This window comes from Vicugna pacos, chromosome 31, assembly GCF_048564905.1.
Source record: "Vicugna pacos chromosome 31, VicPac4, whole genome shotgun sequence".
In the NCBI taxonomy this organism is placed as follows: domain Eukaryota; kingdom Metazoa; phylum Chordata; class Mammalia; order Artiodactyla; family Camelidae; genus Vicugna; species Vicugna pacos.
The window spans coordinates 9,900,540-9,917,686 of NC_133017.1; the positions used below are offsets into that span (position 1 = coordinate 9,900,540).

Genomic DNA, 17,147 nt, shown 5'->3' on the forward strand with positions numbered 1-17,147 from the left:
GCACACTCCTGGGCCTGCACACTGCTGGGCCTGCCCTCTCCTGGGCTCGCACAATCCCTCGTGTGCACACTCAAGGGCCTGCACACTCCAGGGCCTGTACGCATCTATCCTTACACACTCCTTGCCTGCAAACTCCTGGGCCTCCTCCCTCCTGTACCTACACACTCCTGGGCCTGCACAACCCAGGGCCTGCAGACTCCTGGGACTGCACACACCAGGGCATGCACTCTCCTGGACCTGTGCACACCTGGGCCTGCACGAACATTGGCCTGTACACTCCTGGGCTTCCACACTCCTGTACCTGCTCCCTCCTGTGACTACATACTCCTCGGCCTACAAACTCCTGGTCCTGAACACTCCTGGGCCTGAACACTATTGGCACTGCACACTCTTGGGACAGCACACTTCTGGCCCTGCACACTCCTGCGCCTTCCAATTCCTGGGCCTGCCCCCAATTCGGCCGGCCCTATCCTGCACCTGCACACTCTGGGCCTGCACACTACTGGGACTGCTCCCACTTGTGCCTGCACACACCTGGGTCTGCACACTCCTCGGTCTGCTGCCTCCTGTGCCTGCACACTCCTGGGCATGCACACGCCTGGGCCTGCCCTCTGCTTGGTGGGCACGGTCCTGGGACTCCCCATTCCTGCGCCTGAACACCCTTGGACCTGCCCTTTCTTGGGCCTGCACACTCTGGGGCCTGACGTCCCCTGGTTCTGCACAGTACAGGGACTGCACACTCCTGGGCCTGCACACTGCTGGGTCTGCACAGCCCTGGGCCTGCACACTCCTGTCTCTGCACACTCCGGTGTCTGCACACTCCTGGGCCTGAACACTCCTGGACCTGCCCTGGACTGGGCCTGCACCCTCCTTTGCCTGCACACTCCACGGCCTGCACACTCCTGGGTCTGCACACTACTGGGGCTGCTCCCACATGTGCCTGCACACTCCTGGCCCTGCACACTCCTGGGGGTGCACACTGCTTGGTCTGCACAGTCCTGGGCCTGCACGTTCCAGGGATTGTCCTCTCCAGGGCCTGCACACTCCTGGGCCTGCACCCTCCTTGTCCTGCGCACTCCTCTGTCTGCACACTCCTACCCCTGCACACTCTTGGGCCTGCACACTACTGGGCCTGCTCCTACGTGTGCCTGCACACACCTGGGCCTGCACACCAGCCCTCTGTGGGGCCCTTCCTTTGCTGAGTCTGTGCATGAGCTCCCTGTGATGCCAGCCCACAGAGGTGACAGGTGCAGTAGGTGTTTGTGGTTCTAGAGACATGATGGCTCTCCTAGGAAGCCGGGTCCAGATGATCCCCACTGCGCCGATGGGGGATTGGGGAGACCCTGAGAAGCAGGTGGCTTGTCCAGGGTGACAGCACTGCTGGCGGGGGAGCCGGGTCTGAAGCCAGCTGTGTCATCAGAGCTGTGACCCTGGCTGCATCCAGGCCTCCCCAGGGCTATAGGAGGGGCCGAGTTGGTGTCACTGGGTGGACATGGCATGGGGTGGGAAGTGAGCCATCAACAGCCCAAAAAGGCCCTTGGGGAGCTTTGTGTAAGGAGGAAGCTTGGGGAAGGGGACCCCAGGAAGTGACCTCACTTCCCTGGCAACAGAGCCCAACAGAACTTGGGACCCAGGTCACCAGGCACCCGCTGTGTAGAGAAGGACACTTCTCAACTGACTTGGCTGGTGAACTCAGCTCAGCTCAGACATGTTTTGTTGCATCCCAAGATCCCGAGGTCGCGGCCCGCGGAAAGCCCGCAGCAACGGCCTTTGCCAACAGTGCCGACAGTGGGTCGGGTCTCACCCCAGGCGCCTCTGGCCTTTTGGCCAGAGGGACCGAAAGGTAACACAGGGAGGCCCAGGGCAGGCCCGCCCAGGCCGGGCCACCACTCAGCCCCACCAGGGTGGCCCCACAGCCCCTTCCTGACTGGTGGCGGTGGGGCAGTCATGTTGGGGGGGGTCCTGCCTCAAGCAAGAGCAGGCTGAGGAAGGGTCAGAGGCCTGGGGGGCCGATCACGTCACCAACCTGGGTCCAAGCGGGCTGGCTGGGATGTGGAGAACCGGGGCAGGGCCCTGCTGCCCGAGGTGGCGCCCATGCCCTAGGGTGTGTCTCTTGCCTCCCGGGTGACTGAGATGACCAAGGTCCCAGTCTGATCAGGCAGCAGACGGTCGAGTGGGGCAGAAGCAGGAGTGGTCCTGGCCAGGCAGGGCTCTGAGACCTGCGGGCCGGGCCGGCTGCCGGTCACTGTCATTGCAGAGCCAGACACCGCAGGATCCGGGGAACCAGGACACTCATGCCAGCTCCCCAAGTGAGGGGCTGGTGTGCCACACTGTGGAAGGCCAGCACAGGCTCCGGAAGAGTCTGGGTATGAAGGGCTCCCCACCACCACAGCCTCCTGCCCAGACATCGCCCAGGTCTCTCCCCAGGATCTTGCCTGCAGCTCCTGAAGAGCCTGCTGCTCCTGCTCATCTAGCCGCTCCTGAAGAGCCTGCCGCTCCTGCTGATCTTGCCGCTCTTGAACAACCTGCAGCTCCTGAAGAGCCTGCCTCTCCTCCTGATCTAGCCGCTCCTGAAGAGCCCGCCGCTCCTGAAGAGCCCACGGCTCCTGAAGAGCCTGCCGCTCCTGAAGAGCCCACCGATCCTGAAGAGCCTGACGCTCCTGCTGATCTAGCTGCTCCTGAAGAGCCCGCCATTCCTGCTGATCTAGCCGCTCCTGAGGAGCCTGCAGCTCCTGAAGAGCCTGCCATTCCTGAAGAGCCCGCCGCTCCTGAAGAGCCCGCCGCTCCTGAAGCGCCTGCCGTTCCTGCTGATCTAGCCGCTCCTGAAGAGCCCGCCATTCCTGCTGATCTAGCCACTCCTGAAGAACCTGCTGTTCCTGCTGATCTAGCCGCTCCTGAAGAGCCTGCAGCTCCTGAAGAGCCTGCCGCTCCTGCTGATCTTGCCACTCCTGAAGAGCCTGCCGCTCCTGAAGAGCCCACCGATCCTGAAGAGCCTGACGCTCCTGCTGATCTAGCTGCTCCTGAAGAGCCCGCCATTCCTGCTGATCTAGCTGCTCCTGAAGAGCCCGCCATTCCTGCTGATCTAGCCGCTCCTGAAGAGCCCGCCATTCCTGCTGATCTAGCCGCTCCTGAGGAGCCTGCAGCTCCTGAAGAGCCTGCCATTCCTGAAGAGCCTGCAGCTCCTGAAGAGCCTGCCATTCCTGCTCATCTAGCCGCTCCTGAAGAGCCTGCAGCTCCTGAAGAGCCTGCCATTCCTGAAGAGCCCGCCGCTCCTGAAGAGCCTGCCGCTCCTGCTGATCTTGCCACTCCTGAAGAGCCTGCCGCTCCTGCTGATCTTGCTGCTCCTGAGAAGCCTGCAGTTCCTGCACCTGCACCTGGGCCGCTGGGCAGTGGAGAACCATTTCAGGCATCATCACCCCCTAGGGCTCTGCCCCCTCTGCACCCTCCTACACCTTCTCCAAAATCCCACCATAAATCCCCTCCCCTACCCGAAGTTGACTTCCCTACCCCTGAATTTGCTTTTGTTTTGTTTTTCTTTAGTTTAGTTTATTTGTTTTACATCATTTATGGCATCCTGTATTTTTCCATTTTCCACTTCCTTTAATAAAATACAGATTTTTTTCCCTTTTAAATTGTGCATTTCAGGAACATTAAGTGCATTCCCATGCTGTCCGACCATCACTACCATGTAGTTTTATGCTCTTTACGCTATTTATGCCCGTGAAGTACATCCCACCACGGCCTCAAACCCCTCATCTGGGCACTCCTGGGCATGCACACTCCTGGGCCTACACAATCCTGGATCTGTACACTCCTGGGCCTTCCCTGGCATGGGCCTTCTCTGGCCCTGGCTTGCACACTACTGGGCCTGCACACTCCTGGATTGCACACTCATGGGCCTGCACACTCCAGGACATGCACAATCTTGAGCCTGAACACACCTGGGCCTGTGTACTCCTGATTTTGCACACTCCTGGGCCTGAACACTGCTGGGCCTGCACAGCCCTAGGCCTGTACAATTCTGGGCCTGAACACTCCTGTCTCTGCACACTCCGGAGTCTGCACACGCCTGGGCCTGCACACTCCTGGGCCTGTACACCCCTGGGCCTGCACCCTCCTTGGCCTGCACACTCCTCTGTCTGCACACAGCTGGGCCTGCAAACTTCAGGGCCTGCACTCTACTTGGCCTGCACACTACTGGGCCTGCTCCCTCCTATGCCTGCACACTCCTGGGCATGCACACTCCTGGGCCTGCACACTCCTGGGCCTGCCCTGTCCCTGGCACCAGCCTCCTTCACCCCAACGGTGCCACTCACACGGCTGCGGCGTCTAGCCAGGAGCCCCCAACCGAAACCCCTCCCGAGGGACCCCCTTGCCGGCCCCCAGGGAAGCAGCGGGGCTCCTCTTACCTGCGAGGCGGAGACGTAGTCCAGCTGCAGCCTGACGTCCAGCTGCCGGGCGTGCAGGGCCAGCGTGCATGAGGGCAGCAGGATGGCCGTGATCGGCTGGAAGCTGCCCCCCGAGCCTCTACCGCCCCTTGGGGAAGAGGAGGAGGAAAATCCACGTCAGTGCCAAGAACACAGGACCCGTCCACAGAGGGCCCCTCAGGTGTGACAACCCCAGAGGCGCCCGCAGCCGACCTGGGCTGAGAGCCACTTTTCTCGCGGAAGCTCAAGGACCTATGCTGAGCCTCCCTCTCCCTCCCTAAAGAGGGAAAACCCAGAGGCTTTCTAACTTTGCACTCACTGTCCATGTATCAGCCATGTCTAGTTTACCTGCACACTCCAGGGCCTGTACGCATCTATCCTTACACACTCCTTGCCTGCAAACTCCTGGGCCTCCTCCCTCCTGTACCTACACACTCCTGGGCCTGCACCACCCAGGGCCTGCCCTCTCCTGGGCCCGCACAATCCCTCGAGTGCACACTCAGGGCCTGCACACTCATGGGCCTTCCCTCTCCTGGGCCTGCCTCCAATTCGCCCGGCCCTCTCATGGACCTCCACACTCCTGGGCCTGCACACTCCAGAGCCTGTGTTCTCCTAGGCCCGCACACTCCTGGGACAGCACACACCTGGGCCTACACACTCCTGGACCTGCGCACACCTCGGCCTGCATGAACCTGGGCTTGTACACTCCTGGGCCTGTTACCACTTATGCCTGTGCACAGCTAGGCTTGTTCCCATCTGTGCCGGCACACTCCTGGGGCTACACACGGATTGAAATACACAGCCCTAGGCCTGTACAATACTGGGCCTGCACTCTCCTGTCTCTGCACACTCCGGTCTGCACACTCCTTGGCCTGCACACTCCTGAGCGTACTCCCTCCTGTGCCGGCACACTCCTAGGCATGTACACGCCTGGGCCTGCCCTCTGCTTGGTGGGTATGGTCATGGGACTCCCCATTCCTGCGCCTGAACACCCTTGGGCCTGCCCTTTCTTGGGCCTGCACACTCTGGGGCCTGACGTCCCCTGGTTCCAGACACTACAGGGACTGAACACTCCTGGGCCTGCACACTGCTGGGTATGCACAGCCGTGGGCCGCACACTCCTGTCTCTGCACACTCCGGTGTCTGCACACTCCTGGGCCTGTACACTCCTGGACCTGCCCTGGACTGGGCTTGCACCCTCCTGGGCCTGCACACTCCAAGGCCTGCACACTCCTGGGTCTGCACACTACTGGGGCTGCTCCCACTTGTGCCTGCACACTCCTGGGCCTGCACACTCCTTGCCCTGCACACTCCTGGGGGTGCACACTGCTTGGTCTGCACACTCCTGGGCCTGCACATTCCAGGGATTGTCCTCTCCAGGGTCTGCACATTCCTTGGCCTGCACCTTCCTTGTCCTGTGCACTCCTCTGTCTGCACACTCCTGGGCCTGCACACTCCTTGGCCTGCAAACTCCAGGGCCTGCACACACATGGGCCTGTACACTCCTGGGCCTGCCCTGGCCTGGGCCTGCGTATTCCTTTTCCTGCACACTCCACTGTCTGCACACTCCTGGGCCTGCCCTCTCCTGGACCTACAAAATGTTGGGCCTGCACACACCTGGGCCTGTATACCCCTGGACCTGCACACACCTGTGACTGATCCCTCCTGTGTCTGCACACTCCAGGGCCTGCACACTCCTGGGACTTCCCTCTCCTGGGCCTGCCCCAAATTCGGCCGGCCCTCTTCTGGACCTGTACATCCTTGGGCCTTCACACTACTGGGCCTGCTCCCACTTGTGCCTGCACACACCTGGGCCTGCACACTCCTCGGCCTGTAGACTCCAGGATATGAACTCCCCTGTCTCTGCACACTCCGGTGTCTGCACACTCCTTGGCTTTCACACTCATTAGCCTACTACCACCTGTGCCTGCACACTACTGGGCCTGCTCCCACCTATGCCGACACACTTCTTCGCCTGTCCCTCCTGTGCCGTCACAATCCTAGGACTGCACACTCCTGTCTCTGCACACTCCAGTGTCTGCACACTCCTGGTCCTGCACACTCCTGGGCCTGTACACTCCTCTGTCTGCTCACTCCTGGGCCTGCCCTCTCCTGGGTCCGCACAAATCCTCGTGTGCACATTCCAGAGCCTGCAAACTCCTGGGCCTTCCCTCTCCTGGGCCTGCCCCCTATTCGGCCGGCCCTCTCCAGGACCTGCACATTCTTGGGCCTTCACACTACTGGGCCTGCTCCCACTTGTGCCTGCACACACCTGGCACTGCACACTCCTCGGCCTGCTCCCTCCTGTGCCTGCACACTCCTGGGCATGCACACTCCTGGGCCTGCACACTCCTGGATCTGTACACTCCTGGGCCTTCCCTGCATGGGCCTTCTCTGGCCTAGGCTTGCACACTGTTGGGCCCGCACACACCTGGATTGCACACTCATAGGCCTGCACACTCCAAGACATGCACAATGTTTAGCCTGAACACACCTGGGCCTGTATAATCCTGATTTTGCACACTCCTGGGCCTGAACACTGCTGGGCTGCACAGCCCAAGGCCTGTACAATCTTGGGCCTGCACAATCCTGTCTCTGCACACTGCGGAGTCTGCACACGCCTTGGCCTGCACACTCCTGGGCCTGTACACTCCAGGACCTACACCCTCCTTGGCCTGCACACACCTTTGTCTGCACACTCCTGGGCCTGCAATCTTCAGGACCTGCACACTCCTGGGACAGCAGACACCTGGGCCTTCATACTCCTGGACCTGCGAACACTCGGGCCTGCATGAACCTGGGCTTGTACACTCCTGGGCCTGCAAACTTCAGGACCTGCACACTCCTGGGACAGCAGACACCTGGGCCTTCACACTCCTGGACCTGCGCACACTTGGACCTGCATAAACCTGGGCTTGTACACTCCTGGGCCTGCTCCCATCTATGCCTGCACACTCCTAGCCCTGTTCCCACCTGTGCCGGCACACTCCTGGGCCTGCACACTCCTGTCTCTGCACACTCCAGTGTCTGCACACTCCTGCTCCTGCACACTCCTGGACCTGTACACTCCTGGGCCTTCCCTGGCCTGGGCCTGCACCCTCCTTGGCCTGCACACTCCTCTGTCTGCACACTCCTGGGCCTGCACACTCCTGGACCTGCACAATGTTGGGCCTAAACACACCTGGGCCTGTACACTCCTGGACCTGCACACTCCTGTGACTGATCCCTCCTGTGTCTGCACACTCCTGGGCCTGCACACTGCTGGGCCTGCCCTCTCCTGGGCTCGCACAATCCCTCGTGTGCACACTCAAGGGCCTGCACACTCCAGGGCCTGTACGCATCTATCCTTACACACTCCTTGCCTGCAAACTCCTGGGCCTCCTCCCTCCTGTACCTACACACTCCTGGGCCTGCACAACCCAGGGCCTGCAGACTCCTGGGACTGCACACACCAGGGCATGCACTCTCCTGGACCTGTGCACACCTGGGCCTGCACGAACATTGGCCTGTACACTCCTGGGCTTCCACACTCCTGTACCTGCTCCCTCCTGTGACTACATACTCCTCGGCCTACAAACTCCTGGTCCTGAACACTCCTGGGCCTGAACACTATTGGCACTGCACACTCTTGGGACAGCACACTTCTGGCCCTGCACACTCCTGCGCCTTCCAATTCCTGGGCCTGCCCCCAATTCGGCCGGCCCTATCCTGCACCTGCACACTCTGGGCCTGCACACTACTGGGACTGCTCCCACTTGTGCCTGCACACACCTGGGTCTGCACACTCCTCGGTCTGCTGCCTCCTGTGCCTGCACACTCCTGGGCATGCACACGCCTGGGCCTGCCCTCTGCTTGGTGGGCACGGTCCTGGGACTCCCCATTCCTGCGCCTGAACACCCTTGGACCTGCCCTTTCTTGGGCCTGCACACTCTGGGGCCTGACGTCCCCTGGTTCTGCACAGTACAGGGACTGCACACTCCTGGGCCTGCACACTGCTGGGTCTGCACAGCCCTGGGCCTGCACACTCCTGTCTCTGCACACTCCGGTGTCTGCACACTCCTGGGCCTGAACACTCCTGGACCTGCCCTGGACTGGGCCTGCACCCTCCTTTGCCTGCACACTCCACGGCCTGCACACTCCTGGGTCTGCACACTACTGGGGCTGCTCCCACATGTGCCTGCACACTCCTGGCCCTGCACACTCCTGGGGGTGCACACTGCTTGGTCTGCACAGTCCTGGGCCTGCACGTTCCAGGGATTGTCCTCTCCAGGGCCTGCACACTCCTGGGCCTGCACCCTCCTTGTCCTGCGCACTCCTCTGTCTGCACACTCCTACCCCTGCACACTCTTGGGCCTGCACACTACTGGGCCTGCTCCTACGTGTGCCTGCACACACCTGGGCCTGCACACCAGCCCTCTGTGGGGCCCTTCCTTTGCTGAGTCTGTGCATGAGCTCCCTGTGATGCCAGCCCACAGAGGTGACAGGTGCAGTAGGTGTTTGTGGTTCTAGAGACATGATGGCTCTCCTAGGAAGCCGGGTCCAGATGATCCCCACTGCGCCGATGGGGGATTGGGGAGACCCTGAGAAGCAGGTGGCTTGTCCAGGGTGACAGCACTGCTGGCGGGGGAGCCGGGTCTGAAGCCAGCTGTGTCATCAGAGCTGTGACCCTGGCTGCATCCAGGCCTCCCCAGGGCTATAGGAGGGGCCGAGTTGGTGTCACTGGGTGGACATGGCATGGGGTGGGAAGTGAGCCATCAACAGCCCAAAAAGGCCCTTGGGGAGCTTTGTGTAAGGAGGAAGCTTGGGGAAGGGGACCCCAGGAAGTGACCTCACTTCCCTGGCAACAGAGCCCAACACAACTTGGGACCCAGGTCACCAGGCACCCGCTGTGTAGAGAAGGACACTTCTCAACTGACTTGGCTGGTGAACTCAGCTCAGCTCAGACATGTTTTGTTGCATCCCAAGATCCCGAGGTCGCGGCCCGCGGAAAGCCCGCAGCAACGGCCTTTGCCAACAGTGCCGACAGTGGGTCGGGTCTCACCCCAGGCGCCTCTGGCCTTTTGGCCAGAGGGACCGAAAGGTAACACAGGGAGGCCCAGGGCAGGCCCGCCCAGGCCGGGCCACCACTCAGACCCCACCCGGGTGGCCCCACAGCCCCTTCCTGACTGGTGGCGGTGGGGCAGTCATGTTGGGGGGGTCCTGCCTCAAGCAAGAGCAGGCTGAGGAAGGGTCAGAGGCCTGGGGGGCCGATCACGTCACCAACCTGGGTCCAAGCGGGCTGGCTGGGATGTGGAGAACCGGGGCAGGGCCCTGCTGCCCGAGGTGGCGCCCATGCCCTAGGGTGTGTCTCTTGCCTCCCGGGTGACTGAGATGACCAAGGTCCCAGTCTGATCAGGCAGCAGACGGTCGAGTGGGGCAGAAGCAGGAGTGGTCCTGGCCAGGCAGGGCTCTGAGACCTGCGGGCCGGGCCGGCTGCCGGTCACTGTCATTGCAGAGCCAGACACCGCAGGATCCGGGGAACCAGGACACTCATGCCAGCTCCCCAAGTGAGGGGCTGGTGTGCCACACTGTGGAAGGCCAGCACAGGCTCCGGAAGAGTCTGGGTATGAAGGGCTCCCCACCACCACAGCCTCCTGCCCAGACATCGCCCAGGTCTCTCCCCAGGATCTTGCCTGCAGCTCCTGAAGAGCCTGCTGCTCCTGCTCATCTAGCCGCTCCTGAAGAGCCTGCCGCTCCTGCTGATCTTGCCGCTCTTGAACAACCTGCAGCTCCTGAAGAGCCTGCCTCTCCTCCTGATCTAGCCGCTCCTGAAGAGCCCGCCGCTCCTGAAGAGCCCACGGCTCCTGAAGAGCCTGCCGCTCCTGAAGAGCCCACCGATCCTGAAGAGCCTGACGCTCCTGCTGATCTAGCTGCTCCTGAAGAGCCCGCCATTCCTGCTGATCTAGCCGCTCCTGAGGAGCCTGCAGCTCCTGAAGAGCCTGCCATTCCTGAAGAGCCCGCCGCTCCTGAAGAGCCCGCCGCTCCTGAAGCGCCTGCCGTTCCTGCTGATCTAGCCGCTCCTGAAGAGCCCGCCATTCCTGCTGATCTAGCCACTCCTGAAGAACCTGCTGTTCCTGCTGATCTAGCCGCTCCTGAAGAGCCTGCCGCTCCTGAAGAGCCCACCGATCCTGAAGAGCCTGACGCTCCTGCTGATCTAGCTGCTCCTGAAGAGCCCGCCATTCCTGCTGATCTAGCTGCTCCTGAAGAGCCCGCCATTCCTGCTGATCTAGCCGCTCCTGAAGAGCCCGCCATTCCTGCTGATCTAGCCGCTCCTGAGGAGCCTGCAGCTCCTGAAGAGCCTGCCATTCCTGAAGAGCCTGCAGCTCCTGAAGAGCCTGCCATTCCTGCTCATCTAGCCGCTCCTGAAGAGCCTGCAGCTCCTGAAGAGCCTGCCATTCCTGAAGAGCCCGCCGCTCCTGAAGAGCCTGCCGCTCCTGCTGATCTTGCCACTCCTGAAGAGCCTGCCGCTCCTGCTGATCTTGCTGCTCCTGAGAAGCCTGCAGTTCCTGCACCTGCACCTGGGCCGCTGGGCAGTGGAGAACCATTTCAGGCATCATCACCCCCTAGGGCTCTGCCCCCTCTGCACCCTCCTACACCTTCTCCAAAATCCCACCATAAATCCCCTCCCCTACCCGAAGTTGACTTCCCTACCCCTGAATTTGCTTTTGTTTTGTTTTTCTTTAGTTTAGTTTATTTGTTTTACATCATTTATGGCATCCTGTATTTTTCCATTTTCCACTTCCTTTAATAAAATACAGATTTTTTTCCCTTTTAAATTGTGCATTTCAGGAACATTAAGTGCATTCCCATGCTGTCCGACCATCACTACCATGTAGTTTTATGCTCTTTACGCTATTTATGCCCGTGAAGTACATCCCACCACGGCCTCAAACCCCTCATCTGGGCACTCCTGGGCATGCACACTCCTGGGCCTACACAATCCTGGATCTGTACACTCCTGGGCCTTCCCTGGCATGGGCCTTCTCTGGCCCTGGCTTGCACACTACTGGGCCTGCACACTCCTGGATTGCACACTCATGGGCCTGCACACTCCAGGACATGCACAATCTTGAGCCTGAACACACCTGGGCCTGTGTACTCCTGATTTTGCACACTCCTGGGCCTGAACACTGCTGGGCCTGCACAGCCCTAGGCCTGTACAATTCTGGGCCTGAACACTCCTGTCTCTGCAGACTCCGGAGTCTGCACACGCCTGGGCCTGCACACTCCTGGGCCTGTACACCCCTGGGCCTGCACCCTCCTTGGCCTGCACACTCCTCTGTCTGCACACAGCTGGGCCTGCAAACTTCAGGGCCTGCACTCTACTTGGCCTGCACACTACTGGGCCTGCTCCCTCCTATGCCTGCACACTCCTGGGCATGCACACTCCTGGGCCTGCACACTCCTGGGCCTGCCCTGTCCCTGGCACCAGCCTCCTTCACCCCAACGGTGCCACTCACACGGCTGCGGCGTCTAGCCAGGAGCCCCCAACCGAAACCCCTCCCGAGGGACCCCCTTGCCGGCCCCCAGGGAAGCAGCGGGGCTCCTCTTACCTGCGAGGCGGAGACGTAGTCCAGCTGCAGCCTGACGTCCAGCTGCCGGGCGTGCAGGGCCAGCGTGCATGAGGGCAGCAGGATGGCCGTGATCGGCTGGAAGCTGCCCCCCGAGCCTCTACCGCCCCTTGGGGAAGAGGAGGAGGAAAATCCACGTCAGTGCCAAGAACACAGGACCCGTCCACAGAGGGCCCCTCAGGTGTGACAACCCCAGAGGCGCCCGCAGCCGACCTGGACTGAGAGCCACTTTTCTCGCGGAAGCTCAAGGACCTATGCTGAGCCTCCCTCTCCCTCCCTAAAGAGGGAAAACCCAGAGGCTTTCTAACTTTGCACTCACTGTCCATGTATCAGCCATGTCTAGTTTACCTGCACACTCCAGGGCCTGTACGCATCTATCCTTACACACTCCTTGCCTGCAAACTCCTGGGCCTCCTCCCTCCTGTACCTACACACTCCTGGGCCTGCACCACCCAGGGCCTGCCCTCTCCTGGGCCCGCACAATCCCTCGAGTGCACACTCAGGGCCTGCACACTCATGGGCCTTCCCTCTCCTGGGCCTGCCTCCAATTCGCCCGGCCCTCTCATGGACCTCCACACTCCTGGGCCTGCACACTCCAGAGCCTGTGTTCTCCTAGGCCCGCACACTCCTGGGACAGCACACACCTGGGCCTACACACTCCTGGACCTGCGCACACCTCGGCCTGCATGAACCTGGGCTTGTACACTCCTGGGCCTGTTACCACTTATGCCTGTGCACAGCTAGGCTTGTTCCCATCTGTGCCGGCACACTCCTGGGGCTACACACGGATTGAAATACACAGCCCTAGGCCTGTACAATACTGGGCCTGCACTCTCCTGTCTCTGCACACTCCGGTCTGCACACTCCTTGGCCTGCACACTCCTGAGCGTACTCCCTCCTGTGCCGGCACACTCCTAGGCATGTACACGCCTGGGCCTGCCCTCTGCTTGGTGGGTATGGTCATGGGACTCCCCATTCCTGCGCCTGAACACCCTTGGGCCTGCCCTTTCTTGGGCCTGCACACTCTGGGGCCTGACGTCCCCTGGTTCCAGACACTACAGGGACTGAACACTCCTGGGCCTGCACACTGCTGGGTATGCACAGCCGTGGGCCGCACACTCCTGTCTCTGCACACTCCGGTGTCTGCACACTCCTGGGCCTGTACACTCCTGGACCTGCCCTGGACTGGGCTTGCACCCTCCTGGGCCTGCACACTCCAAGGCCTGCACACTCCTGGGTCTGCACACTACTGGGGCTGCTCCCACTTGTGCCTGCACACTCCTGGGCCTGCACACTCCTTGCCCTGCACACTCCTGGGGGTGCACACTGCTTGGTCTGCACACTCCTGGGCCTGCACATTCCAGGGATTGTCCTCTCCAGGGTCTGCACATTCCTTGGCCTGCACCTTCCTTGTCCTGTGCACTCCTCTGTCTGCACACTCCTGGGCCTGCACACTCCTTGGCCTGCAAACTCCAGGGCCTGCACACACATGGGCCTGTACACTCCTGGGCCTGCCCTGGCCTGGGCCTGCGTATTCCTTTTCCTGCACACTCCACTGTCTGCACACTCCTGGGCCTGCCCTCTCCTGGACCTACAAAATGTTGGGCCTGCACACACCTGGGCCTGTATACCCCTGGACCTGCACACACCTGTGACTGATCCCTCCTGTGTCTGCACACTCCAGGTCCTGCACACTCCTGGGACTTCCCTCTCCTGGGCCTGCCCCAAATTCGGCCGGCCCTCTTCTGGACCTGTACATCCTTGGGCCTTCACACTACTGGGCCTGCTCCCACTTGTGCCTGCACACACCTGGGCCTGCACACTCCTCGGCCTGTAGACTCCAGGATATGAACTCCCCTGTCTCTGCACACTCCGGTGTCTGCACACTCCTTGGCTTTCACACTCATTAGCCTACTACCACCTGTGCCTGCACACTACTGGGCCTGCTCCCACCTATGCCGACACACTTCTTCGCCTGTCCCTCCTGTGCCGTCACAATCCTAGGACTGCACACTCCTGTCTCTGCACACTCCAGTGTCTGCACACTCCTGGTCCTGCACACTCCTGGGCCTGTACACTCCTCTGTCTGCTCACTCCTGGGCCTGCCCTCTCCTGGGTCCGCACAAATCCTCGTGTGCACATTCCAGAGCCTGCAAACTCCTGGGCCTTCCCTCTCCTGGGCCTGCCCCCTATTCGGCCGGCCCTCTCCAGGACCTGCACATTCTTGGGCCTTCACACTACTGGGCCTGCTCCCACTTGTGCCTGCACACACCTGGCACTGCACACTCCTCGGCCTGCTCCCTCCTGTGCCTGCACACTCCTGGGCATGCACACTCCTGGGCCTGCACACTCCTGGATCTGTACACTCCTGGGCCTTCCCTGCATGGGCCTTCTCTGGCCTAGGCTTGCACACTGTTGGGCCCGCACACACCTGGATTGCACACTCATAGGCCTGCACACTCCAAGACATGCACAATGTTTAGCCTGAACACACCTGGGCCTGTATAATCCTGATTTTGCACACTCCTGGGCCTGAACACTGCTGGGCTGCACAGCCCAAGGCCTGTACAATCTTGGGCCTGCACAATCCTGTCTCTGCACACTGCGGAGTCTGCACACGCCTTGGCCTGCACACTCCTGGGCCTGTACACTCCAGGACCTACACCCTCCTTGGCCTGCACACACCTTTGTCTGCACACTCCTGGGCCTGCAATCTTCAGGACCTGCACACTCCTGGGACAGCAGACACCTGGGCCTTCATACTCCTGGACCTGCGAACACTCGGGCCTGCATGAACCTGGGCTTGTACACTCCTGGGCCTGCAAACTTCAGGACCTGCACACTCCTGGGACAGCAGACACCTGGGCCTTCACACTCCTGGACCTGCGCACACTTGGACCTGCATAAACCTGGGCTTGTACACTCCTGGGCCTGCTCCCATCTATGCCTGCACACTCCTAGCCCTGTTCCCACCTGTGCCGGCACACTCCTGGGCCTGCACACTCCTGTCTCTGCACACTCCAGTGTCTGCACACTCCTGCTCCTGCACACTCCTGGGCCTTCCCTGGCCTGGGCCTGCACCCTCCTTGGCCTGCACACTCCTCTGTCTGCACACTCCTGGGCCTGCACACTCCTGGACCTGCACAATGTTGGGCCTAAACACACCTGGGCCTGTACACTCCTGGACCTGCACACTCCTGTGACTGATCCCTCCTGTGTCTGCACACTCCTGGGCCTGCACACTGCTGGGCCTGCCCTCTCCTGGGCTCGCACAATCCCTCGTGTGCACACTCAAGGGCCTGCACACTCCAGGGCCTGTACGCATCTATCCTTACACACTCCTTGCCTGCAAACTCCTGGGCCTCCTCCCTCCTGTACCTACACACTCCTGGGCCTGCACAACCCAGGGCCTGCAGACTCCTGGGACTGCACACACCAGGGCATGCACTCTCCTGGACCTGTGCACACCTGGGCCTGCACGAACATTGGCCTGTACACTCCTGGGCTTCCACACTCCTGTACCTGCTCCCTCCTGTGACTACATACTCCTCGGCCTACAAACTCCTGGTCCTGAACACTCCTGGGCCTGAACACTATTGGCACTGCACACTCTTGGGACAGCACACTTCTGGCCCTGCACACTCCTGCGCCTTCCAATTCCTGGGCCTGCCCCCAATTCGGCCGGCCCTATCCTGCACCTGCACACTCTGGGCCTGCACACTACTGGCACTGCTCCCACTTGTGCCTGCACACACCTGGGTCTGCACACTCCTCGGTCTGCTGCCTCCTGTGCCTGCACACTCCTGGGCATGCACACGCCTGGGCCTGCCCTCTGCTTGGTGGGCACGGTCCTGGGACTCCCCATTCCTGCGCCTGAACACCCTTGGACCTGCCCTTTCTTGGGCCTGCACACTCTGGGGCCTGACGTCCCCTGGTTCTGCACAGTACAGGGACTGCACACTCCTGGGCCTGCACACTGCTGGGTCTGCACAGCCCTGGGCCTGCACACTCCTGTCTCTGCACACTCCGGTGTCTGCACACTCCTGGGCCTGAACACTCCTGGACCTGCCCTGGACTGGGCCTGCACCCTCCTTTGCCTGCACACTCCACGGCCTGCACACTCCTGGGTCTGCACACTACTGGGGCTGCTCCCACATGTGCCTGCACACTCCTGGCCCTGCACACTCCTGGGGGTGCACACTGCTTGGTCTGCACAGTCCTGGGCCTGCACGTTCCAGGGATTGTCCTCTCCAGGGCCTGCACACTCCTGGGCCTGCACCCTCCTTGTCCTGCGCACTCCTCTGTCTGCACACTCCTACCCCTGCACACTCTTGGGCCTGCACACTACTGGGCCTGCTCCTACGTGTGCCTGCACACACCTGGGCCTGCACACCAGCCCTCTGTGGGGCCCTTCCTTTGCTGAGTCTGTGCATGAGCTCCCTGTGATGCCAGCCCACAGAGGTGACAGGTGCAGTAGGTGTTTGTGGTTCTAGAGACATGATGGCTCTCCTAGGAAGCCGGGTCCAGATGATCCCCACTGCGCCGATGGGGGATTGGGGAGACCCTGAGAAGCAGGTGGCTTGTCCAGGGTGACAGCACTGCTGGCGGGGGAGCCGGGTCTGAAGCCAGCTGTGTCATCAGAGCTGTGACCCTGGCTGCATCCAGGCCTCCCCAGGGCTATAGGAGGGGCCGAGTTGGTGTCACTGGGTGGACATGGCATGGGGTGGGAAGTGAGCCATCAACAGCCCAAAAAGGCCCTTGGGGAGCTTTGTGTAAGGAGGAAGCTTGGGGAAGGGGACCCCAGGAAGTGACCTCACTTCCCTGGCAACAGAGCCCAACACAACTTGGGACCCAGGTCACCAGGCACCCGCTGTGTAGAGAAGGACACTTCTCAACTGACTTGGCTGGTGAACTCAGCTCAGCTCAGACATGTTTTGTTGCATCCCAAGATCCCGAGGTCGCGGCCCGCGGAAAGCCCGCAGCAACGGCCTTTGCCAACAGTGCCGACAGTGGGTCGGGTCTCACCCCAGGCGCCTCTGGCCTTTTGGCCAGAGGGACCGAAAGGTAACACAGGGAGGCCCAGGGCAGGCCCGCCCAGGCCGGGCCACCA

General features: G+C 61.4%; 2 protein-coding genes across 2 annotated transcripts in view; both read right to left on the reverse strand.

Moving 5' to 3' along the window:
* LOC140690624 (uncharacterized) overlaps nt 1–2,370 on the reverse strand; it is a 51,472-nt gene extending 49,102 nt beyond the window's left edge. Inside the window, exon 1 of the mRNA XM_072952502.1 lies at nt 2,027–2,370. Coding sequence (XP_072808603.1) covers nt 2,027–2,096 — 70 coding nt within the window. The 5' untranslated portion in view covers nt 2,097–2,370. The remainder of the gene's footprint in view (nt 1–2,026) is intronic.
* LOC140690637 (uncharacterized) lies at nt 2,027–10,252 on the reverse strand. Its single transcript, XM_072952522.1, has 4 exons — nt 10,100–10,252; nt 9,691–9,883; nt 2,436–3,382; nt 2,027–2,219 (listed from the first exon to the last, which is right to left on the reverse strand). The coding sequence occupies exons 2-4, from the start codon at nt 9,758–9,760 to the stop codon at nt 2,100–2,102; spliced, it is 1,137 nt and encodes a 378-aa protein (XP_072808623.1). The 5' UTR covers nt 9,761–9,883; nt 10,100–10,252; the 3' UTR covers nt 2,027–2,099.
* Between the last annotated feature and the right edge of the window lie 6,895 nt (nt 10,253–17,147).

What these genes read in the sequence shown, in the direction of transcription:
- LOC140690637 (XM_072952522.1), bottom strand. Translation starts at nt 9,760, where the DNA reads ATGGGCGCCACCTCGGGCAGCAGGGCCCTGCCCCGGTTCTCCACATCC. An exon ending in GCCAGCCCGCTTGGACCCAG is followed by an intron (nt 3,383 to 9,690) that starts GTTGGTGACGTG and finishes TCCACTGCCCAG; the next exon opens with CGGCCCAGGTGCAGGTGCAG. An exon ending in AGGCTCTTCAGGAGCTGCAG is followed by an intron (nt 2,220 to 2,435) that starts GCAAGATCCTGG and finishes CCCGGCCCGCAG; the next exon opens with GTCTCAGAGCCCTGCCTGGC.